Source organism: Cupressus sempervirens, chromosome 2 (genome assembly GCF_028749045.1).
Source record: "Cupressus sempervirens isolate cs-2001-9-10 chromosome 2, ASM2874904v1, whole genome shotgun sequence".
Lineage (NCBI taxonomy): Eukaryota > Viridiplantae > Streptophyta > Pinopsida > Cupressales > Cupressaceae > Cupressus > Cupressus sempervirens.
In genome coordinates this window covers 577,850,436-577,866,465 of record NC_143119.1, presented here as the reverse complement: position 1 = coordinate 577,866,465, position 16,030 = coordinate 577,850,436, and the positions used below count along the sequence as shown (strand labels likewise).

General features: G+C 31.3%; 1 protein-coding gene across 2 annotated transcripts; it reads left to right on the top strand.

Annotated features, from left to right (window-relative positions):
• The first annotated feature begins 259 nt into the window (after positions 1–259).
• Positions 260–4,709, top strand: LOC149574746 (uncharacterized). 2 transcript variants are annotated; one of them, XM_089812133.1, is made up of 5 exons: positions 260–319; positions 454–716; positions 1,129–1,340; positions 1,978–2,245; positions 4,598–4,709. In XM_089812133.1, exons 1-5 carry the CDS (start codon positions 283–285, stop codon positions 4,694–4,696), a joined length of 879 nt encoding a protein of 292 aa, XP_089668259.1. In that variant the 5' UTR covers positions 260–282; the 3' UTR covers positions 4,697–4,709. The 2 variants fall into 2 exon arrangements, with proteins under 2 accessions (XP_089668259.1, XP_089668258.1); XM_089812132.1 differs by lacking the exon at positions 4,598–4,709 and adding an exon at positions 3,302–3,991.
• Positions 4,710–16,030: the final 11,321 nt, after the last annotated feature.

Genomic DNA, 16,030 nt, shown 5'->3' with positions numbered 1-16,030 from the left:
CCCACTTTAATAAAATAAAAATAAATGTATACTATTTCTCCTTTATTAAAGAATTATTTTATAAAAAGTAATCAGCAATAAAAACATGTTCATATATTGTATGAAAACGTTTTCAGTCAACTAGAAGATTGCTTGGCATTATTTTCACATGAATAGCTGAATGGAACGTGGAACCTAACAATCAGAGTCTCCGTTGGTCAACCAAGCCATACTATGCTTTATATATAGACGAGAGCAGATGAGTTTGTTTTATACCAAAGTTTCATTGTACTGTAAATTAAGATGGGAAGTTCTCAATTCAACTCAGAGTCCATTGAAGGTAGGGTTTTATTACATTGTTGTAACACTATCCAGAGGAGTCTAATTTGTATCTAGAGACTTGACTACATTATTGTAATACTATCTAGAGTAGTCTAATTTGTATAGAGGCTACTAATCTTACAATAATTGCAGGAGAAGGCAACCGCTTTAGAAATAATTTGGTGGTTTCAACTGCAATGGTGGTGGGTGTTTCAGCCTTGGCATGGGCATATAGAGCCATACGACCACCTGCTCCAAATGTTTGTAGCTCCCCCTCTGGCCCTCGCATTCGCCTCAAGGATGGCAGATTCCTTGCCTACAAGGAAAGTGGAGTCCCTAAACATGAAGCCAAATACAAGATAGTTTTAGCTCACGGTTTTATGGGCTCTAGAAACTTTGTTTTGCCTGCATCTAAGGTGTGTTTGTGCCTCTAACATCATACTAAATTAGCTTCAGTGGATTCTTATTACTAGGAGACATAAATAATTTTTATGAAATAAATACCTAATTAGCCTAAATGACATTGTTGTTGCTTAGGATCTGTAGAGGTAGAGAATTAAGTTAAGGAAGATTTATATTTTGTGATCATTCTTTAAAATTATATATTAAGGAAGAAATTAAGTTTGGATAAATAAGTAAATTTTAACTATTTAACGCTTATAGCATAAGAATCTAATCTTACTGTGTGATGTTTAAGCTTTCCATATTTTATATAGTTTAGATAAGAATTAGATACTAGATTAACTTCAATGATAATGAACTCTCATTCATGGTTTATGTAAGAGATAGAAATACTAAATTAGCATGAGTGAAATTGTTATTGTTTAGGAAGTTGTGGAGAAGTTGGGAGTGTATTTTGTGAGCTTCGACAGGGCTGGATATGGTGAGAGTGATCCTCACCCACAACGTTCTGTAAGAAGTGTAGCTTTTGATATTGAAGAGCTTGCAGATCAACTTGAATTGGGTCCCCGGTTTTACATCATGGGAATTTCTATTGGGAGCTATTCTGTATGGGGTTGTCTCAAATATATTCCCCACAGGTAAAATGTACATTGACTGTGTTTTTTCCTTCAAGATATTTTGATCAGATTATCTGAATATTTCTATTATCTTCCCATCTTCTTTGTTTAACATGAGTAATGGATCATTGAATATGATATGATAGACAATGCTTTTCTTTATTTGACAAAGAAAATGTTAACATGCTCAATTCAGAAAAAGAAAATTCAGAAATTGGATATGAGAACTGAACTATACTATTTTCCCCGTCTTTTCATGTCTACCAACAAAATAATAATAAATATTTTATTCATTTATAGCGTAATAATCAAAACGTTAACGTACAAGCATTGATGGAAGAGAATTGGCAGTAGTGTATTGTATTAAATAGTTTATTTTCCATCCACTAGCAAGTCCATATCTGAAAGTCCACAACTACCGGTGAGTGTGACAATTGGGTAAACCTGTTTCTTTTTTTATCAAGAAATGTCATAAAGCGTAGTTAGAAATATCTTCTGTATCTGTTTCCTTTGTCATTACAACTTCAAAAAAAAAACTGATCATGGAATGAAATAGGATTCGATATGTTTTATGTTCCAATCGAAAAGTCTTAACTAAACTATGTTCATCACTCATTCTATATAAACACAATTATATTGACACATGTCGAAATCACAGGATCCAAGGTGCTGCATTAATATCACCTGTTATAAACTATAGATGGAGGGGTTTTCCCGCAGAAGTGTCAAGGAAATATTATTGTGAGCAAGCAAAAGAGGACCAGTGGGCAATGCGAGTTTTGTACTATGCACCATGGCTGACATATTGGTGGATGACTCAGAACCTGTTTCCTTCTTCAACTGCTTTAAAGGGAAACTGGAAATCTCTGAATAAGCAAGACAATGACCTGCGTAGTAAAGCTGCAGCAGATCCAAATTCTACAAAAGTATGTTTGGTTTTTTATTTTAATTATAACATAGTTTAAATTTTTAAAGCTGCAGCAGATCCAAATTCTACAAAAGTATGTTTGGTTTTTTATTTTAATTATAACATAGTTTAAATTTTGATTTGGTTATGTGATTCATCTTAAATTATTGAAAGTTCACGAGTCAAATGTTTTTGACTTCAAGATGAACCATCTAAACAAATGTAATATGTAAATTTAACTAAAGGCTTTGATTTGAAATTACATCACTAAATGAGTTGGGCCCTCTTAAAAAGAAACACACATTTGATTTAAGGTGAACTTTTCAAATAAATCAAAATTTAAAATGTACTGTATAAATTTAAATAGTATATTTTAAACATTGATTTGTTTAGTAGTTCATCTTGATTAAACAAATCAAAACTTAAAATGTGTTGTACAGATTTAAATAGTATATTTTAAATTCTGATTGTTTACATGGTTCATCCTAAATCATTTGATTTGCTCACATGATTTATCTAAAATCATACCAATACAATTGTTTTGTGTAATTTAGAATAAACCATCAAATCAGTTTATCAAAGCTTAGATTTGTGTTGTATAGATTAAAATAGTACGATTTAGTAAAGTGATTTATTTTAACAGATGGGTGTTATGATAAAATATATGGGATTTTAAAACTAAAATTTAAAATATGTTACATACTGATCTAAGTAGTACCTTTTAATAATGATTTGCTTATGTGGTTCATCTTCAAGCACACTAACATAGGGCTACCTTTAAACATCACATGTTAAGGAAGAAATTAAGCTCGGAAAAATAAACTAACATTGACTATTTAACACTTTTAGTCTAGAAATGAAGCCTTAAAGTCTGATGTTTAAGCCAACCCCTAACAAAAGGATCTTGAAACTTGTTTGTTTACATCCGACCTTTTATAAACTTAGCTAACAATCAAGATCTATAAATATAGCTCAAGATTTATGAACATATATGTTTGATTTGTTTATGCGGTTTATCTTAAATGGCACTACTAAATGAATCCTACTGACAATGTACGTGTGATGGTACATGCAGCAATTTTCAGCCATAGTACAACAAGGTGTTTTTGAGTCTTTGCACAGAGAATTAATTGTGATGTTTGGTAAGTGGGAGTTTGATCCCATTAACTTAAAGTTGGATGGAGGAAATAACCATCATTTATCATTGCACTTGTGGCAAGGTGATGAGGATGGTCTGGTTCCTGTTGCATTACAGCGCTACATCTGCTTAAGGATTCCCTCCATTCATTACCATGAGCTTCATGGAGCTGGTCACTTGTATTATCTCATCCCCCATAATGCTGATGCACTTCTCACTGCCTTATGTACTCAAGGATAAGCCTACGCCCACAATTAACATATCATTCTCATCATGGCTTTACAACTTCATTGGACAAGTTGCTGGTATAGAAGCTCAATAATTTGTCTTCACCCATGTGATATTTGCTCTGTCCAAACTGCTAATACAAGCTTTTATTATTATTCTGCTTGTTACCCTAAATTCTCTCGAGTCTTTTAAATAAGGTATGCCCACTTATTTTATAGAGATGGTGGTATGTGTTATGAGTTATTTGATGTAATTCTTTGTCTTTATGGAAAGAAATGGGACCAACATCCAAAGTTCACGTGAACAATCACATGTCAATAGACTGATAGATATTGAATAAGGAGCCTATAAATGATCTTGTCTCGCCAATAAAGCTGATATTAGATAGACTGTTGGACTCATTTTTTGTCTTATATTTGATTTAAAATAGTTAAATAATTGATAAAAATAAATCTTTCAAATTTTACAAAGAAAGTGTGTGTATATATATATATATATATATATATATATATATATATATATATATATATATATATATATATATATATATATATATATTTTCATGTTTCTAAATATTGTAGATAATATAAATATTAAAAATAGTGTTCGTAAGGAATTTTTGAAAATCAGTATGTCAATTTAAAACAAGAGTTGGACGGTAGCTAAATTCTTGCAAATGTCAATCTGAAAAACAAAATTTTGTTGAAGGAGAAATTATTTTAATTTTGTCTGTAAAAATCATATGTTAATACTATCTTAAGACTTTATGGATTATCTTGTTTGATAGACTGTTAGTACATGTGTTAAAATTCTTTAATATTAGTAATGGGGAGTTAAATTAACAAAAATGTTACTATTATTGAACCTCCTAATAGTTACTGGAAACTTGTAACAACAGTCAGAAACATTGAATGTGGGTAGGTCAGTTCAAATCGTGAAATGAGAGAGAAAGTTTTTTGAGATAGGTCAAAAAGCAAATATGCTAATTCATTTGATAGCTAGCAGATAAGGAGCAGCAAAAGGAAGAAGGAAGAATATCAAAACAATCAGAGAGCAGAAAGAAGGTATAGGAAGAAGATCAGAATTGCAACAACACAAGATTAGATTCTTCTTGTTCTCGGTAAGTTATTTTGTTTGTGTAGTGCCTGCCCCTAGTTCGCATTTTGTTATCATTGTTGAACTCTTTTAGAGCTAATTTTATGTTGTTGGTTAACAATATTGTTTTGAGATTATCAGATATTGTGCTATGGATTCAGTTGATATGTGATGAGATTACTTAGACTCTACATTTTATGTATGTATGATGATTATTTTTAGTATTCGCAATTATTGATGATGATTATTACATCGCTTTCAGTTATTAATCATGATTAATAAGATGATTTATTATCATATGTGTTTTCTTATGGATACTTACCCCATACTTGCATGTGTATGGTGTGCGTGTTTGCTTAGTGTGTTTTCTTTTGTATGGCGTGTCTGATGTGGTTAAGGAAGGGAGTCATAGTCACCTGCTAGTCGGGATCTACACGATGCACCACTTCCTGCCATTGCCTGTTTAGTTTAGTATATATTGTGCTTGTACATGCATGGTTTTTATGCAGGTTGCAGGTACCGGGTATCGACTTCCCTGAATTGTCAGGATGAGCGTACCCTATCACATTATCTCAATGATAAGAGAGGGAAGATAAATTCTCAAGTCCAAATCCCAACCCTTTAAACCATTTGTTCTAATTGAAAAATTAGGACAAGTATCTAAGTTGAATACCCTCCGAATGCATCAAATGATGTAATTCATGATATAAACCCCTTGATTTGATTTGTATGTATTTTGGCTATGATGGTTTTTTCGTATTTTTACCTTTGTGAGTCTTTGGAGTATTTTTTATTAATTAAGCCTAATTAAAAGATTTAATTAGTGGTTTAATTAAATGCAATATGGTATTTTATTATTTATTTTATTTAATTAATTGAGAAATTAATTAAATAAAATAATTAAATTGGAAGATAAAAGTTATAATATTAAATTTGGAATGTAATAATATTTATTTTAATAATAATATATTTGGAGCTCATTTTTAAATAAATGACTAAATAATATTACTATTAAAGCTAATAAATATTTTAGCAATAAAGTTTTGGAAAATAAAATTTAAAAGTGAAAAATATATTTTAAATTATTAAAAGATTCTAAATCTCATATGATTAAAATATAAATATATTAAGATTGAAAAGATGAGATATTAAAGTTAGTGCATGAGACTTAATAAATAAATTAATTTGGAAAGAGTAAAGTAAATTGGAGTTATAAGCTTGCGTGAGAATTAATATGTGTCAACAACACGAGGGTTAGTGCATCAATTAAGCACAAGGTGTCTACAATTCTATGACTCATCAAAAAGAATTGGAAAAGACTCATGCTTAGTTGGTGACACCTTTCAGCGGTTTCAAGAAGCATTCCAAAGGTTTCTTGAGAGCTCTTGATATTCAAGCATTCATAAAAGCTTAAAAGAAAAGCTTAATAGAAGCTACGAGGGGGAGGGAAGCTACAAGATTAATGGAAGCCACGAACTACAAGCCAAGATAGAAGTTTCAAAGCTTACATGCATGGGAGAAGATTCATATGCTCATATATTTTCTACTTGCTTCTACGTTCCTTCTAGCACCTCTAATCACTTGGAGGTTTCGATCGGCTTGGATTCTTGAAAGAATTGCGAATGATGGAGAATGAAAGAATTTTCTATGAACTTCTGAGATATGACAAATTAGCATAAGTGTCCAGGTGCACTCGTCATATTCTCATATTTCCTTTGCACTCTTTCTCTTCTTGTCTTCATCATATCTGTTTAATGTGTCTGAATACTCTCTGTGATTGAATCTACTATTTGAAATTGGAATCTAGACATTTTATTTGGATGAGAAGAAAACAATAGAAAAACCTTAGTTCCAAATGAGAAAGAAATTAGATCTTAATCGGGTTTGGGTTGGAATTTATATTAAATTAGAAAGACAAGATTTGGAATTAAAATAGAAATTTTATAGTGAAAATTCGAATGACTAGATGTAATCTTTCTATCAATTATATTTTTAGATGCATATTAACAAACCCTTTTATGGTTAAATTTAAAGAATAATTATTTTAACAGGAAATTCTTAATTCATCACAAATTGTCCTGTCGTTGCCCCTTGGATAGACCTGAATTCAGTCATTCATAACTTTTTATCGAGATCGAATTTATTCGATCGCTTCGGTCAGAATTGGCGCAACTTGGCCTTCTCCAACATATTTAAATTTCAGCCCAATCCAACGGTTCATTAGGGAGATATGACCGTCGTACTGGGACTGTTTTATTCAAGAACGAATGTCTCTTCATCTTCCATAACTAAGAGTTCTTTATGCTTAAATTTTACAAAAATAATATATCAAAGTAATATAATCATAATTTAATAATTATTTAATAAGTCTAAAGACTAATAATAATGTTCTAAATAAATTAATGAATTTTTTTTTGGAAAGTTGTGGATGGAGCTGATGGATAGAGATATTGAATTAATAGAGAATAGATGACTTTCAATATTAAATACTATTTAATATATATAGTTAAGAGGTGGTAATTTATAAAGTGTTTAAAGATGATTATTAAGAGACTCAAATTTTAATGATATTGGATTTAGATTTAAATAAGAATTATTATATTGACAAGGAGTCATAGTTACATTATGACATTGTTATAACATAACTACGATTTGAATTATTGATATGCCTTAAAGGTTAGTTAAATAATAACTAATGGGACTTATGGAAATATAGTTTGATGAGTTTATTATTTATTAATGCTCGTTGGGTCTAACAAACTATTAATAAATAATGGTTTAAATAGTTATCAACAAATCTGATTAGAGATAATCTAGTGGAGATTATTTAATGAATTAAAGATATTATTGCAATCTTCTCTTATTAGAATCTTATTAATATGCATTAGTTTTATATGGTCTATTATCTAATCTAATTAAATTAAATTAAATTAAGATTAGTTAATAAGAAGTGTAATTAATTATTAGTCAATCTAAGTAAATGGATTAAAAGAAAAGAGATTTTAATATAGTTTATATAGTCTATTAGTTTTAATGAATTAAAGATATTATTGCAATCTTCTCTTATTAGAATCTTATTAATATGCATTAGTTTTATATGGTCTATTATCTAATCTAATTAAATTAAATTAAATTAAGATTAGTTAATAAGAAGTGTAATTAATTATTAGTCAATCTAAGTAAATGGATTAAAAGAAAAGAGATTTTAATATAGTTTATATAGTAGACTTTTTATAATGTATATTGAATACTATTAAACAATTTTAGAGTTGTTTAATGAAGATGATAATGTTAAGAATTTGAAAATTATTCATGTTAAAATCTACAATGAGTCTTATTGGTTTGATAGAGATCTTTTTCAAAACAACTTTTATATAGACAAAACATTATTAGAACAATCAAAAAATGGAGTCTAATGGTTGATTTTAATATTGATTAAATAATTGTAAGATGATAATTTATATTATGTTGATTTAAATTTAGAAACTCTAAATGATATTGAATTAAGATTGAATTATTATGTTATTGGTTAATACGTTTGAATACTTTAATGGTATTAAGAGTATGAAGTTCTATGTAAAAGTTCTCTAGATTGATTATTTATAGTTGTGATAAGTTTATTATTTATTAATATTTGTTGGGTCTAACAAACTATTAATAAATAATAGTATAAATAGTTTAAATAGTTATCAACTAATACAAACAGAGTTATTCTAAAAGAGATTAGTTAATGATTGAAGTATTGTAAAAGATATTAATCAAATTGAATTGGTTAGTAATTTGGAGGATTATCAGTTAACTGAATCAACGTACATAGGGAAAACTTATTTCAGATAATAATGCTTGGTATTGAGAATTTATTATAACTTGTTATTATTAAAATATAAACGAGAACATTGTTGCAGAATGATGAATGTGATCTATTAATAAGATTCCCAATATAGCTTGTTATTAAATATTAGCAAGCTATTATTATTATTGAACTATGAACCTGAATATTTGTGTGTGACTGACCTTTAGTTATTAGTCAACTAATATTCATTGGGTTGATGGTTTGGTCGTGAAATTGTTAATTAAATCAATTAACTAGAGTTAATAGGATTTAGTTAATAATTAAGTTATCTAATAGAGATTTAATTGATATAATTCTTTTAATAAGATTGTAGAAATATTAATATCAAGTTGATAGGTCTTATTCCAATGACTTGATTAATGACTTTAGATATTTTAATGGTGAAGACTTAGTAATATATAATTGAAAATTATTAGAATGATTAAAGGTCAAAGATTGTGAACCGATATTAATTGATCATTCTAATAAAGTTATAATCTCTTATTCGAAGAATGATAATTGGTCCTCTTATAATATAACGAATAATGATCTTAAAAAAGTTGAAAGGTTAATTAATTAGATTGTGGATCATAGTTAAATAAAGAGAACAATTTAATTAAAGGCCAATAAGTAAATACTTATCCTTAAGTTATTCTTAGAATGTAATTCTTAATAATGGAAGGATAATGCTATTGGGGAACAAATGGGTTGACTTGTAGGTCAAATGATGAAACTTAAGACACTTGAAAATATACTTGCAAACAGAAAACTGGAAACCTCTACACTGATTCAACTATGTAAGATAGCAAAACCAAAACATGTGTTTGCATCGTGTATTCTATATGCTTCTTGTTTTGGGTTTTGGGTTGACTAGCGTTGACCAGTCCTAAGTTGTGACCAGAGGCTCGGAGGTTATGAGATGTGATGGCATGTTGATCTTATTTGGTCTCGATCTTTATAAACCCAACCATGGTTATGTGATCGTATGCTCTATGAAATGTTTGTTATTGTTCATCAGTCTTCATGTGTGAAGCTGAGATGTATGTGTATGAGACACTTGAGCTAATCATTTTTGAGTCATCGATCAGTTATCCTTGGATTGCTTTGTAGTCGCCATGATGGGACTAAAGTGTTGATTTATTTCTTGATGATGTCATATTGTGACATGTTTGACTCAACCATTTTGGAGTCTTCGATCAATATGATTTTAAGATATTATTGGTTGCTTATTAAGAACCAATGGATTGTGATGATATATTTTAGTTATTGAGAACCAATGGATACTTATGATTATCAGTGATGCCTTCAGTTGCCAATAGAGAACTATTGTGATCATGATTTTCTATGGATGCTTTTCGGATGCTCATGGAGATTTGATGATTCTTATCTTGGTGATTTGATGATTTTTATTAGGGATATTTGATGTTTTTATCATGGATATTTGATGATTTTTTTTTATGAATTTTCTTTACAGTCGCTTGTACAGAACTGTGGTGATTTATGATTCCATGAGCATTAGGGTAGGTAATCTACTTGTAGTGTCGGGAAGTGGCTTGCAATGGGGGCCGGGGCCCTAAGTGGCTGCCAGGGTAACTCATTGTAAGTTTGGTTAACATTTACACACTAAATAGGGATTAAATGAACCTAAAAAGATAATTGTTTTGGTTCTCGCCCATGCCTTGAGTGCTTATACAGGCTAGGATGGGAGTAGTGAGAACGCATGGTTGCGACCTTGCATTCCATAGTATGCCTCGTCAGTATGAGAGGATACTAGTGGCCGCATGAGATCTGTATGGACCCGTGGAGTTTAGCTAACTGCCAGGGTAACTTGTACGAGATAAATGCGATGACACTTTCCCACTTGCAGAGTAAGTTTCCTACATGTCATTGTGTGCCTCTGGGAATTAGATGTCGGTTTTGTGTGATGGAACCTTTGAGTTAGTATACTTTTAGGATTCATGGACTATAGAGATTTATGCTTTATGGTTTTGATAGCCTGTTTGAGACTTGAGATCATCTCCTCAGCATGGTGGGAGTGGACCACTTAAGTTCCACGCGGTCGGGTGGTAGTGTATTTTCCACTCTTATCATTTGAGATCCGTCGGAGACACCGTGGCTAGAGCATTCTTAGTTGGTATTTATCTTCATTATGTTCTTGGAGCATTATGATAGATGATATACCTTATGATGGATGTATTTACTGGTATGTTCTTATATTGATGATTTGCATATGTTAGACGATGGTATCCTATGCTTTACTTTGCATGTTAGTAGGATGTTTTAAGAGTGACATTCCTACTATGTTATAACCGATGATTTCTTCGGTGCTTTGGGATGTTACGCACGGAGGGATGGCTAGGATCCACGATGGTCTAATGATGCTATTAACGGTTGGGAGGAACCGTGCACTTAGTTTATTTTGTTTGATCTTTATGATGGATGTATATATTTTCTATGATGATGTATCATGTATGATATGTGGTTTCATTTATGTTATTGCATCATGGATTAATATTAGATGATGATGATGTACTTTATTTACTTGGATGTTTATTCTTTTAAACTTTTTATGCCCTGTGATATGTACAGTGGATGATTGAGCTAAACTAAAATATAATTACAAAAGGACACTTGTATATTGTTTAAGTACATCGGATGTATCATTGTTATTTCATAAGGATGGGATGTTAGATGAATAGTTAATTTAGATGTGATACAACGTTAAGGGATCTTTAAAGAATATAGTTTGTTATGTATATATGTTATGTTTATTTTCATTTGAATTGTTGCTATTGCTTCCACAAATGTTATGAATAGTTTTATCTTTCATGTTTAAAAAAAAAAAAAAAAAAAAATTGTTTGGCAAACTTAGCAAAATTCTTTGGATCCCTTGACGGGGCATTACAGTTTGACTTGTTGAAGTAGTGATTGCTCTAGGCATTATTGTATGTAGTCATCTAGTGGTACAAGTTAATACCATATATAATTTTTTTTTTAAGTTAATGCATTTCGACTCTGGTTGAAGCCGTCTGCTCACAGATTTGTAATAGTTGATTCAATATTTAAATAGAAAGCAGACAAACGGGCATATTAGCAAATCTCCAGATATTTGGCTTGTTGTAGTTCTTCACTTCTATCTATTCCATATTAGGTTTAGGTTTTATGCAAATCTTTGTTATTACCTTTGCATTTTGATGGCGGAAATGCTCAGACTATAAGTCTATTAAATGGCTCACTCGGTTTACTCTTTAAACAAGTTCTCTCTTCTGTTGTTCCTACCTAGTTCACTCGGCACCCATTGAGCTGAGCTCCACCTTCCCTTTAGTGATCGAGCTCACTCGGCACCCTCTTGTGCCGAGTTGCCCTTAGTGCTGAGCTACTCGACTCTTTCATGTGTCGAGTTCACTCGGCACCTACTGCTTGTCACTTGGCATCCATTGTGCCGAACAAAATTTTTAGAGTTTGTGATTTATTTTTCACAAAACTTCAAAAAGAGGAAAGAAGAAAAAAGAGAGGAGGTTTTACTTTATCTCAAATAGAATCTATAATCAATTAATAATGATCTTAGTAAAAAGGAGTGAGAAAAGAAAAATAAAGAAGTTCTGCATCATCTCCTGAGAATCTTTAATAAATTAATTAAGAAATGATTATAGATGTAGAACAGATGCCCGTACCTCCAAAAATTAATGTCAATAATGCTCTTCAAAATCTTTTCCAAGATATTCAAACAAAGAAAAGATTTTTGTACGGCGAAGAAAGGAAGTTCAAAAATATGGATTTTACACTGAGCTGGCGAGGATTTTGAAGTCCAGAGTAGCGTTATATCCACGGCCCAGATAATCTTGATTGTCTGTCATAGCTATGAGAAGTTGCAAGCCGTTGATCAGAAAAGTCGGCCTCGGGCGTAATAACAAATGCCCTGAAACGTGAAGATTGCTTGCTATTATTTTTCACGTGAACAGAGCACATCAGTTTCTTTATTGTGCTGTAAACATGGGAAGCTCTTAATTCAACCCAGAGTCCATTAAAGGTAGAGTTACATTGTTGTAACAATATCTAGAGGAGTCTAATTTGTATAGAGACAACTAATCTTAGAATAATTGCAAGAGAAGGCAGCCTCTAGAAATAGTTTGGTAGTTTCAACTGCATTGGTGGTGGGTGTTTCAGCCTTGTCATGGGCATATAAAGCCATACAACCACCTGCTCCAAATGTTTGTAGCCCACCCTCTGGTCCTCGCATTCGCCTCAAGGATGACAGATTCCTCACCTACAAGGACAGTGGACTCCCTAAACATGAAGCCAAATACAAGATAGTTTTAGGTCATGGTTTTATGGGCACTAGAAACTTTGTTATGCCTCTAACATCACACTAAATTAGCTTCAATGGATCGAGATAAATATTTTGTTGAAATAAATACTAAATTAGCCAAATGATATTGTTGTAGCTCATGATGTAGAGATAGAGAGATATTGTAAAGATTGTCTTTGGCACAAAGAGCCAAGTTAAGCAACAAAAAAATTGGAAAGTCAAAAGTGGAAGTTTTAGTTGTTCCAATGCCAAGACTAGTCAAACAAAGTAGTTTCCATTTAATTAAAAAATGCTATAAAAGGATTTAACCAAATGTCAAAATGTAGAAGATATGCAAGTTCAAGAATACAAATTTAAAATTTTGACAATAGGACGAGTCAAATTTCACAATAATCACAAAAGAATGTAAACCAAAATATTGATCATCTACACATCACATAAAAGTAAAATCATACATCATATACATGACTCAAAGGTTGAAATAGATCAATAACTCATAACATGACATCAAATTGTTTGTTTCTCATGCATCCATATGTTCTTGTCTCTTAAGCCATCATATTATCAATCATCTATATGCAAATCTTGAGATAAGACTGTGGTCTAGGTGCTTTTACTGCTCAACCATGGAGTGGTTAGCTCCTCCAGGGCTCATCTTGAAATGAAGAGCATGCCAACCCTGCTCAAGAAGCCCGACAATCCAACATTGATAGATTGAAAGAATATGGTGCAATTGTGAATCTAATGAACTACCAATATTTAGATCAACTAAAAATTTTGAACACAGCATGGTAGAGAGAAATAAAACATCTAGCCACGCATATTGAAACATATGTGAAATAAAGTTTTGGCCAAAGCATCTTTTAATCATCAGATTTATGTGGCAGGTATAATATATCACTTGTTTACCCTTCTTGTTAATTCCACATTACACACCAATTTTAAAGAAAAAATTCTTCTAATTTGAAAACATAAACATAATAAGGAAGACAATAAGAAAATAAAAATTTACCTTTCAAATCAATATTTCCCAAATAATCAAAGAAACTAAGCATTTTATCTTAAGACATTTCCAACAATTAGTATTTTATTTTCCCTATGTGTATACACTTAAAAATTGCGATGCCAATTAATTAAATATTTTAATATTTAATTAATATCTTTTTTTTATTAACCTTAATAATTCATTATTTTTAATTAAGTAAATAATTTTATATTTAATTACAATTATTTTTCTATTAGCTTTAATAAATTAATACAATTTATTAAGTTAATTCACCTTAGTTATCTACACTATCCTAAGTGTACTAATTAGTCCTATTAAGTGATTTATTAAATTACTTAACTACACACTCACCTAAGTGACTAAAGTTCCTAGTCCACCTCTCTAGTTCATGTCATATTACACCTCACCTTTGCATAGATAATTAATTTTAATTAATCATTATTTAACTCTATGTGTCATCATGCATGTGTCCTATTGTTATGGGGTCAAAAAGGGGAATGTGTTCTCAAAGAACGAGTCATCGATACACTTGTCCTCACATGACCAAATCTTTGGGACACATGTCTTCTAGTGACAAAGTCTTGGCCTCCCTTCCTAGCCTCTAGGAGTTAGTCAATCCACCTTATAGGTTCAAAGATGATTCACGTGACACTTCCCCAAGAGTCCTCTTTGAAAGAAGGGTCTTCTCAATAGTCTTTGTTAGACATGCGACTTGTGTACATCCTTCTCCTATCAAAAACCTTCATGTCCATGTGAGAGGAACATCTTCCCTAATTTTTCTCTCACATTCTAACAAATTCCTTTCTTTTAACTCCCTCAACCGAGTCAATCTTATCCCTACCCTTTTTCTATGTTTTCTCTCTACCTTTAGATGTCACCACCTAGGCTAAGGTCTTGCCTAAATCTATAAAAGGAACCCTCATCCCCTCACACAAGCTAATTAACAACATTTGTGAACTATAAATCTCAAGCAATAGGAATTCTAGCATCCTTTAAGCAATCAAGCAACTATCAAAAAATTAATATCCATTTCATAAGAATTCTCATGATGGCATCACTAGGATCATAATTCATCTTCCATTCATCCATCCATTTCATATAGATTTTGTAGCAATTCTATAATGATTTTTGCATAGAGTTTGTGAATTTCATCAATCTCCAAAACTTTGAAGCATCTTGAAGTAGGAGCATCTTTGAAGAACTTGAGAGCTCAACCATTCATACATTCAAAGCTAGGAGGATAGTGGAGGCATGTCGTATTTTGGTAAGTTGAGGTAAAAATTCATTTGTAGCTTACTTTATTGGTAATTCTATTGACATTATGGTCAACTTGTCTATTAGTGACTCACCACTTAGTCAAATGGTTACATTACTACCGAGCTCTATAGTTGCTATTGAGCTTATCAATCAATTTGCAGTGTTAACTGGAAGTGATTCAGTTGTTCCCGAGCCAAGTAGTTAGAATATAGTGTCTATCAAAAACCTGAGTTAGTTTGCAATGTTTGCCGAGCTACACAGTGCAAAATGAGCATAGTAGAGGCTATCGAGCTATTTACTGGAAGTGAAGAAGATCATAGTGTTAACTGAGCTATGGTATGTTAACCAAGTTATACTGTGTCTACCAAGCTCATTGTGTTAACATATGAATTGTAATGCCCCACCAAGGGATCCAAAGAATTAACCTAGAATTTCACTAAGTTTGGTAGCATTTAAAAAAAAAAACATGAAAGTAAAAAACCACATATAACTTATGCACAATAACGGAAGCAATAGTAATGTCCATCTGAAAGTAAACATAACATACATAATAGATTACATTCTTTAAGATCCCTTGACGTTGACTTACATCTAAAAACATCTAACATACATGAATCCATCTAGTACAACATCCACATGAAATAATAATGATAAGTCCAATGTTTATTCATTACATTTCAAATACTCATTCATCCTCTATACATGTCATAGGGTATGACAAGCTCAAAAGAATATACATACGTGAATTATGGTACATCATCCTATTCTAATCCATGATACATCAAAGTAAAGATAATCACATGATACACATGATACATCATCATAGAAGACATATACATCCATCATAAAGATCAAATATAATTAACTAAGTGCACGGTTCCTCCCAACCGTTAATAGCATCATTAGACCATCATGGATCCTAGCCATCCCTCTGTGTGT